At 45.3% G+C, this 9,623-nt stretch overlaps 1 protein-coding gene across 2 annotated transcripts; it reads left to right on the top strand.

The window, feature by feature from the left end:
• Window positions 1-6,127: 6,127 nt before the first annotated feature.
• LOC127597250 (uncharacterized) lies at window positions 6,128-9,569 on the top strand. 2 transcript variants are annotated; one of them, XM_052060165.1, is made up of 4 exons: window positions 6,128-6,245; window positions 6,610-6,978; window positions 7,323-7,439; window positions 8,415-9,569. In XM_052060165.1, the coding sequence occupies exons 3-4, from the start codon at window positions 7,336-7,338 to the stop codon at window positions 9,262-9,264; spliced, it is 954 nt and encodes a 317-aa protein (XP_051916125.1). In that variant the 5' UTR covers window positions 6,128-6,245; window positions 6,610-6,978; window positions 7,323-7,335; the 3' UTR covers window positions 9,265-9,569. The 2 variants fall into 2 exon arrangements, with proteins under 2 accessions (XP_051916125.1, XP_051916117.1); XM_052060157.1 differs by lacking the exons at window positions 6,128-6,245; window positions 6,610-6,978 and having other exon boundaries at window positions 7,025-7,439.
• The last annotated feature ends 54 nt before the right edge of the window (window positions 9,570-9,623 follow it).

Here is a 9,623-nt window from a genome sequence, read left to right as displayed (position 1 = left end):
TGCTTGCTTTTTACAAAGACAGATATTTCTGCCAATTAAACGAGGATTGCGGGGAGGACGGCGTGGTGAGCATTTCGACATGGCTGCAAAAGCAGTTGTCTGCGCTGCCGCTAAAAACTCACCGTACCACTGCGTGGCGGCAACGCAAACACCAGACCGAGGGGCGGGAGCAGTCGACAGAGCGGAAAGCCAGAACGTGCGGAAAGTGTGGCCACCCGCAACAGGCGGTGTACAGTCACACTTCCTTCATGAGCAAAGTGCCCAAGAAGACTCTCTGAACCTTCTGCACACCCCATGAGGGAAAACCAATGGCCCTGTGGCTGGCAGAGCAGCGGGCGAGGGAAACGCTTGATGCCGCTACGCAAGCAGCACCTGCGCCTTCTTCCTCTAGGGAGGAAGAACCTGCGCGCGAGGATGAAGAACCTGCACGCAAGGCCTAATCTCTGTGTCAAAACGTCTCTCTTGTGTGCGTTTCCGCGTGCACCGGTGTTCAATTTTCAATCTTCAAGTAGTTCTTATAGATGTGGTGTGTGAAGTTAGTTGAGTCGATAGATAGATAGATGTGTGATGAACCAGCAGCAGCGAGTGCCTTTGTGTCATTTGTTGATTTTCATTCAAGATGGATTGGCTCATTTCACTGTTAGTTTTAAGAGAGAGGGGGCGCGCGCGGGCAAATTATTTTATTTTTCATTTCAGACGACAACACAAGGTGCGTACATTTCGAATCCCTTGCGCGGCTTTCGCGCACATGGCTAATTTGCATGCGCGCTTCGGCGTTCCAAGCCCTCGTCTGACAGTGCGTGGCAAGATGGCGCGGTCGGAGCCGGCCAGCGGCGGCCATCGACCCGCCGCGCGCGGCGACCCGAAGGGCGCGCCTCGGACGATACCCACCGTCGAACCTGAGCGTCGCTGGGGGGTGGGGGGGGGGGGGGGGGGGGGGGGGGGAATGAGACGGCCGAATACCCACATAGTGCGCAGGTTTTTTTGAGGACAAGAAGAGGCTGTCGACCAACGGGAGGGGCACGTGTGTTGTCCCGTTTGTTGTCGTCGGCGATTGGCTGAGAGCAACTTGCGATTTGAACCAACTACTGAGTGAAATGGTCGCCCGAACATGGCGCTGCGGATAAAACAGTCCCATCAACATTGCTTCCTTTGTATATCCTTATAACAAAGCAAGGTTTGGCCATACGGATTCTAGAGCTCTTCCCGGGGGGTAAACCAGGAAGACGCCATGCCACACAATATTTTCTGAAATGAATTCAAAATTCCATGATAATGGAAGACACCACCCGCTGCGCTGTTAATGTTGTAGCTCTTTTTTGTGTTCAACAATGTTCATCCATCTTTGAGCAGACAAGGGTGGTACATTTTGATGTTCAGAAGCCATGAGAGAAATACCAAAGGAAACTGCCCACCATTTTGACATTGGACTCCAAGACCAAACATATCCTCATCAGACACCAACGCCTCTGCCTCTTCCATATCGTCATCGTCAAGACCCTGAGCACTTTCACCATCACTGACTTGTATATTAAATTCCTCTAATTCAGTGTTTTTCAACCCGTGTGCCGCGAGACATTGTCAGGTGTGCCGCGGGAAAATATCCAATTTGTATGCCTGTGCGGTCTTTCGCCCAGAAAGTAATCGTGTAGTACCCTCCCATACCGCTAGGGAGCAGCAACAGCTAGCCAATTGCCTTGTGTTTCGACGAGAGACTCAATAAAGTTGGGAATCACTGTTATACAGTGACATTGCAAACGTTTGCAATCTTTTCAAATACTGTTGCGTTGCATACACAGCAGATGGCAGCAGAAACATGGCAACCGTTAATCTGTTTACTATATTGGGAACGAAAGGAGAGATACATGAGAGTGTAAGGAGAGTGAAAAGTGTGATGACTCAGTGGGAAGAGAGGAACAATGAGGAGAAGGTGCTGGAGTTTGGAACACAAGAGGGGGGGGGGGGGATCAGAGTGTTAGGAAGCTGAATTGGTACTCAGGCAGACATGAAAAAATGGATCAAAAGGCCAGGAAAGCTTTGGGGGAGTGTGAAAGGGTGGCTGAAAGGGGCACGACTTTCAAAGAGGTGGCAAGGGAGAGTAGTAGAGGCGTGTGTAGAGAGCAGCTTGCTGTATGACTGTCAGATAAGAACGTGGTTTAAGAAGGATGTGGGAAAACTACAGAAGTGGATGGATAGTGAAGTTATCATTTATATATGTTATATGTTTAGCTTAAAACTTTGTATCATAGACAGGTCGACTTTGACTATTAGGTCTCTGTCCTGAACATCCGCTACTTAAAACAAAGAATGTAGTGTAAAGTTGGGGTCCTACTTCCCCTCGAGTGATTAACAGCCCCCAAGTGTCTTCTTATGCGTCTCCCACCTCAGGAAAGTTCCTGAAGGCTGTCAAGTTCCCTTGAGGAGGAACTTTTATCTCGAGATTTGTGCACAGCAGATATGGTCTGTACTTTGTCAAAATGCCAAGATCGAATCTCGATCGATCTTTGCTTGACCTTCTTTGTTTCTGATTCTTACATAAGGTGAAGGACTGCCTGCCCCTAATTAATATAATTAACACACAATGCCTATGTTGTCACGTTCTGTCCGAAGCGATAACTATCGCTCCGTGCAGAACAATGAGATAAAGGGTTGGATCCCCGGAAAAACAGACAACGAAAGAATCTTGTCAAAGAAAAGAGTGTCTTTAATGACAAAAACAGAAAGAGCCCGACAGGTAAAAAACGGTAACACAAAACGCTGGTCAAATAAGGACCAGGAATAACAAAGAAGGAAACTACAACTGAAAACGCTCGCGGAAAACAAGACGACGCGAGGGGGGCCTGAATTGGCGGAAATACAATTAATACAAAATCTAGAAGCGAAACGCGAATAGCAAGAGTAATCGGCCGTAAGGCAAAAAGGCAACAGGTCGAACGACAAATAGCGAAATCGAGCGCGAGAGCAATATGGCACGGCGTGGAATTCTCCGGCAGTGAGATGACTGCCGGAGTCTCTAAATAAAGGGGGGTAATCAGCCCGAAATTACGGGCAGGTGTGCCGATGGCGGAGGAGAAAACCCGCCACCTGCTGGCGGACACGCGACGTGACATATGTATACGTGTGACTGTAGTTGCTCGGGGCTTCCTGATGAAATCTGAGACTCCCAGGAGCCCGAATCGATTCGTGTTGTTTCACACTTGTGCCCTGAACGTTCAGTAAAACATCTTGCAAAAACTTCTCCATTTCCAGCCTCTGATTTTCGCACATCAACTCAGCCCGAATCAAACGAACACGCGGAGGACCTGGGGAAGTGGAGAACGGTGAATGGATCCCGTCGTGTCCACAACCACACGCTTCCCCCCGTTTGATAACCTCCAACAATAGGTGTTAGAGGTATGTGTGGAGTGATAGGAATGGAGAACCGCTGAGGCAAATGCAAGAAAGAGGAGTGAATGCTACAGTGAGTGAGTGCTACAAATTTAGGGTTATTGGCGTAATAAAAACCTCCATATAGCTACATCTGAAAATTGATGGCAACGGATTACTTCTTCCACATAATCAACTAGAGTCTAGAGTACCGTATTTTCACGACTACAAGGCGCCATTAAAAGTCTTAAATTTTCTCCAAAATGGACAGGACGCCTTATGGTGCGGAGCGTCCTTTATATGCGCTGAGTTCCAAAATCTGACTGACAGCCGACACGCTGTTTATATAGAGAAAGGGTGGAAGTGACTGTGGCCAGGCATGCGGGAAAGAAGTCGGCCAATCAGGGAAGGGTGGGCGTGGAGAGAGAGAGAGAGAGAGAGAGAGAGAGAGAGAGAGAGAGAGAGAGAGAGAGAGAGAGAGAGAGAGAGAGAGAGAGAGAGAGAGAGAGAGAGAGAGAGAAAACAGGAAAGCTAGTCCGCCAATGGTGAAGGGTGGGCGTGTAAGTGGACGCTAAAGGGACGCCTCAAGCCAGTACCAACACTTGTATAGAGTGTGGCAATGTGCATTGTTGCAAAACAACTCCGGTTTTGGTTTCTAAGAACCCCTGAAAATAAATTCGACAAAGAGACACGCCTACGAAGCTCAGTTCAATCCATCGACCTTTCAACCTGCCAAATGCATTTTCCACAACCATTCTTGCCTTGCTATGTTTATAGTTGAATTCTTTTTGAGGTTGTGTCAGTCTACCATTGTCTGAAAAAGGCTTCATGAGCCACGTAAATAAGGGATATGCTGCATCACCCAACAGCACCAATGGTACTGGCACTCCACCAATATCCCATTTATCTCCCCAAAACAATGAGCCAGATGTTCTGTTTTGATATAAGGGAGAGTTTGCAAATACTCGTGCGTCATGTACACTACCTGGCCAGCCAATAAAAAGTTGTATAAATCGACAACTGCTTGCATAATTGAATAATATCCTTTTATGTTGTAGTTTTTTTTTTTTTAAATGATGGCGCCCCCTGAGTGGCTGCCTCTCCAGCAGCTCATATCCCTGTTTGAGTTTCTTTTCGTCCTTTCACTTTATTTATTACTTCTTCCGATTTTGTTTTGCGTGGTTTTGTACCCCAAACCCATGGGGGGAGAGGGGCAGCTTCATTTATGCTCATCTCCTTTATTTGCTTTAATCTTTTTACGTATCCTGTGAACGGAGATCCAGATAGCACACGCAACTCCATTGTGTACAGTAAGGACCAGCTGTTAGCATGGCAGGCTAACAGCGGGCTACTGGCCGGTGACAAACCGGATATCCCACGAGAGTTGAAGAGGAGGACACGAGGGTGTCGAGCCGGGAAGGACCGCCGCACAAGGCGGAGAAAGTACAGACATGTCCTCCTGTCCGTCATCATGGGGAATGTAAGATCGCTCCCTAACAAGATGGATGAGCTGGCGGCGCTAACGCGACATCAAAGGGAGTACCGCGAGGCTAGCCTAATGCTACTCACAGAGTCGTGGCTAACAGCGATCACTCCGGACACACATGTCGAGTTGGAAGGCTTCCAACTCATACGTGCGGACAGGAATGAAGGGAGTGGAAAGAGAAAAGGTGGGGGACTGGCTGTTTTTGTGAACGACAAATGGTGCAATCCGGGGCATATCACGATCAAAGACAAACTCTGCAGCCGGGACATTGAGCTGCTAGCCATTAGCCTCAGGCCCCATTATCTCCCGAGGTAATTCTCACACGTCATAGCTGTGACAGTGTACATCCCCCCGTCGGCTAATAGTACGGAGCCCCTAAGGGGACATGGGAGGAAAAAAAAAACTTTGCGAAATCTCGCAAAGAAGGATTGCGAGATCTCGCAATACTTTATTTATTTTTAATGGTCGTTGACTTGCTTCCGGGTCATCGTACGTGCTTCCGGGTCATCGTACGTGTAAACGCAGACAACAGTTATGGAGTGTGTTCTTTTCCTGCGCGTTGATCGACTTCCGGGTCAGCTTGGCGAATGTTGACTGTCGTGCGCGGCTAATTTGAGCGACTACACACGACCTCAGAGGAGAGAATGGAGGAGGACTTGGAAAACTTCTTGCGATCAAGAAATGTCGCTCAGGTGGACATTACGCGCATAAAAAGCGACAAGGTGGGCATACACCCATACACTAACATAATAAGCGTAGCAATAGCAAAATGGACACTGGCTCCTACACCCTCACTTTCTCTACTGTTAATTAACTGATAATGAAATGCTCCTCCAAAGATTGAGAGACAAAATAAGATCGAGGAAAAAAGGTGTACTGGGTGGATCTCCAAGTGTGCTCCAAAACCTTGATGAGAGAATGGCAAGATTTAAAAATGTTTCTGCTGAAAAGCCTAACAGGAAGATTGAAATTGGGTGGCTCCATTTTGATAGAAATGAATTCTATCAAGTGAGGATAAGCAATGGTGGAGGAACAAGGCATGCCAACATGAAAAAAACAGCTACTGTGGCTCAGATTTTGGAGTTGGGAAAAGAGCTATTTTTCCCAGATGGAAGCTCAAAAAAAGGACCAGTTGGTGACTTTACTTTTGAGGTCTGCGATTTTAAAAGAAATCCGATTGCTCTCGATGAAACGGTTGGCAGACTCTACCAAGACCAAATTGAAGCTTCTTAGATTTTACATTTCCACAAAACAAAATCCTCCAACATGTCAACCGGATGAATGCAGTGAAGCTGTTCCCAACGTGGTGGGAGAAAGTTCACAGAGTCTTGAAGATGGATCTCATCTTGATGCAAATGATGGACACTCGTCTGACAGTGACATCGGAGAACAGGTTTGTGCCATTTGGTGCAATTTTTGTCATGTTGGATTGAAGTAAAACAGAAGTGAAGTCATTTTGCTATTTCAAAAATTTAAAAACATTGTGTCCCAGCAATGAACATGTTCACAATACAATACAATACATCCTGATTTATATAGCGCTTTCACAACAGTAGCAGCTGTAACAAAGCGCTCAACAAAACAGTTAACATAAAGTAAAATAATAAACACAACACATAACATAAAACACGGACAGTCGTGAAGTGTTTGCTTAAAAATGCATCTGAGGGAAAATTAACGACAATCTTAAACTGGTTCTGAAGTTTAATCCTAATCTGTATAGTTTGCACAACATGTCTTTGTTGTATTTGTTTCAGAGTCTGCATTTGCAAGCAAGATTCAAAAAACAAAAAGGAATTACGGAGACTGGAACAGCAGAAGGGGCAGGAAAACCCCAACCGTCTCATTCAACGCCAACAACAAATAATGAAACAGACATTGGCGAGGGGCAGGACATCAACACAAATGAACAGGATGCCGTTTGGATTAATCTGCCAAATTCCAAAGATTTCTCTGACGCTTGCTTTGAAATTATTGACCTAAACAGAGCAGTTCCCAATGCCTCCTCACAAACAGAGATGGAGTGCATCTGTTATGACACATTTGAAGAAGCAGATACAGTTGTATGGGATCCAGATGACAGCCTTGTTATAATAGATCAGGATGAGGCGGCAGTAACCATTGGGGTAAGGTAGAAATACTAACGCGGGTGTTAAAATACATACAAGGTATTTGAGTGTGAAATACTCAGCTAATTAATGACAGTACATAGTTGTACTTCTCTGTTTCTGAAATATATTGTTTCTGTTTTGACATTTCTTAAAATCAGTATGGAATTACTATAACTTCCAAATGATTTTTTGTTTGTTTTGTGGGGAGGAGGGAGACAGGATGATAAAGAGATGTAAAATGTCCATTTGGAAAGACTTGCAGTGTACTGTAAATAACAGTCTTCAAACAGGCTAAAACATTTTATGGGTCATAAAATCATACATTTGTCATTTAACACATTGTTAAATTCATTCTTCAGAGTACTGAGATGTATGGAGGGACTGAACAGGCTTCACAACTCCTGTTACCTTCTGACAATGAACTGGCTTCACAAGTTGTACAGTCCCTACAAGAGGAGGGAGCACAGACTGCATAGGTAAGCTCTACTGCAAGTAATCCTGAATGCTTTTTAAACTACTTAATGATTTTACACAACTGTTAAGTAATATAATAATACCCATTTCCCACTGAAACAAGTGGATAGTAGTGATCCGTGGCGACACGCAACCAATTGGCATACTGTATTGTCTGTTTCCCATTGACCAACAGAAGGCTATTCTGCGAACAACCATCAGCGCTCACACTCACACCTGGGGACAATTTAGAGTGTACCATCAACCTGCCAAGTATGTTTTTGGAATGTGGGAGGAAACCGCAGTACCCGAGAAAACCCACACAGGCAGCCGGGATCGAACCCACGACCTCTGCACTGAGGTTGAAGCGCTAACCACTGGACCACTGGGCGGACCATAAACCAAAATACTGTATATAATTTCAAAAATACCTTCCATGAAATCATTTGACACAGCTCACTTTAATGTTAGTCTTGAACTGCAATTTTCCCTTGAGTGCTTACCGTAGTTTGTTGGTCCTTGCCAGGCATTTATAGGACCCGGCAACATTTCAATCACCTCTCTTAGCTCATCCGCCCCTACACACCTGCCCGGCGCCGGAGGTCTGCGGACCAGACATTATTAGAAGTACCTAGAACAAAACGGAGGCTCAGAGGGAATCGAGCCTTTTCCGTTGCTGGTCCCTCTCTCTGGAATGACCTCCCACTGACCTCCCCCTTGGTGCCCATCTTTAAAGCCCACCTCAAAACTTACTTGTATTCTTTGGCATTTGACTCAGCTTGACTCAGATTTGATCTTAGTTTTACTGTTTGGCGCTATCTACCATCTTTGTTACTGATGTATTGCTTTACTGTTGTATATGTTAGTTGCTCCATGTACAGCACTTTGTATGCAGCAGCGATTGCTGTTTGAAAGTGCTCGAGAAAAACAGTTGGGTTGAGTTCATATTTCACCTCTGCTACCTTTTTCATGTTTTTTTAAATGTTTTATTCTTACAGGACAGTGGAACACATCGTTTACCGCAAGACTTGTTTCTCAATTTCAAGCAGTCCGCTATCCCCTTCAACCTCACCGAACAATCTAGGAGATCCAAGGACACCATGGCGTGCAGCCATTTGTAGGATCAAGGTTGTTGATGATCTTTTGTCTGTGTTTATGGACTGCAGCATAATGGAATTCAATTTAAAGATTATGTTTGTAAATGAAAACGCTATTGACGATGCTGGTGTGTCAAGGGAGGCTTACAGTGCATTCTGGGAACAATTTCTTGAACAGTGTGAAGGGGAAACAGAGCGGGTTCCAAGGCTCAGGCCAGATTTCTGTGAGGCTGAATGGCAAGCGGTTGGGCGGATCTGGGTGAAAGGATTATTAGACCATGGTGTCATGCCAGTGAGGCTATCAAAGGCTTTCGTGTTAGCTTGCATCCATGGCATTGATTCAGTTGATCGAGACATCCTAATTTCATCATTCCTTAACTACCTTCCTCCCATTGAGAGGTCAGCAGTTGAGAAGGGCCTCCAGGGCACAATGGAGGAAAGTGATGAAGAGGACTTGCTTGACATATTTACAAGGATGGGTTCCCACTGCCTCCCGCAAAGAATATCTTACAGCCTTCCATTGAAACAATGGCTCATAAAGCCCTTCTACAAGAGCCCAAATATATTCTTGATTGTTTCGCCACAATATTGCATCTTGTGCATTACAAATTACCGGACAAGGAAAGTGTGTTGTCCTTGTATGATTCAAAGAAGGCCACAGGCAAAAGAGTGTTGCAACTGCTTGAAACAACCAAGACGGTGTTGTCTCAGGGGGAGCAAGCAACCTTTAACTATCTTCAACGTTATGTGAAAAATGCTGATCAAACCAAAGCTGAAAAAATCCTGCGTTTCTGGACTGGTTCCTCTGTCATCTGCGTTGACAAAATTCTGGTATGCTTCAATGGTGAAAGTGGACTCAACAGAAGGCTTGTTGCCCATACCTGTGGAGCCACACTTGAAGTACCATGTACATACAGCTCTTACCCTGAATTCCGCACAGAGTTTGACAATATTTTGTCCAGTAACCACTTAGAAATGGACATCCTCTAAACCTGACAACTCTCCTGATCAGGCCTATATATTTATGTGCATGCGAGTGTGTATGTATACACACACACACATTTTATATAGATATATCTATATATATATAGATAGATAGATCTATCTATA

The sequence above is a fragment of the Hippocampus zosterae genome, chromosome 1 (genome assembly GCF_025434085.1).
Source record: "Hippocampus zosterae strain Florida chromosome 1, ASM2543408v3, whole genome shotgun sequence".
NCBI lineage: Eukaryota > Metazoa > Chordata > Actinopteri > Syngnathiformes > Syngnathidae > Hippocampus > Hippocampus zosterae.
The sequence above is the reverse complement of the archived record's forward strand: the minus strand, read 5'-3'. Positions and strand labels throughout refer to the sequence as shown.

What these genes read in the sequence shown, in the direction of transcription:
- LOC127597250 (XM_052060157.1), top strand. Translation starts at nt 7,267, where the DNA reads ATGGGTCATAAAATCATACATTTGTCATTTAACACATTGTTAAATTCA. An exon ending in AGGGAGCACAGACTGCATAG is followed by an intron (nt 7,440 to 8,414) that starts GTAAGCTCTACT and finishes TTATTCTTACAG; the next exon opens with GACAGTGGAACACATCGTTT.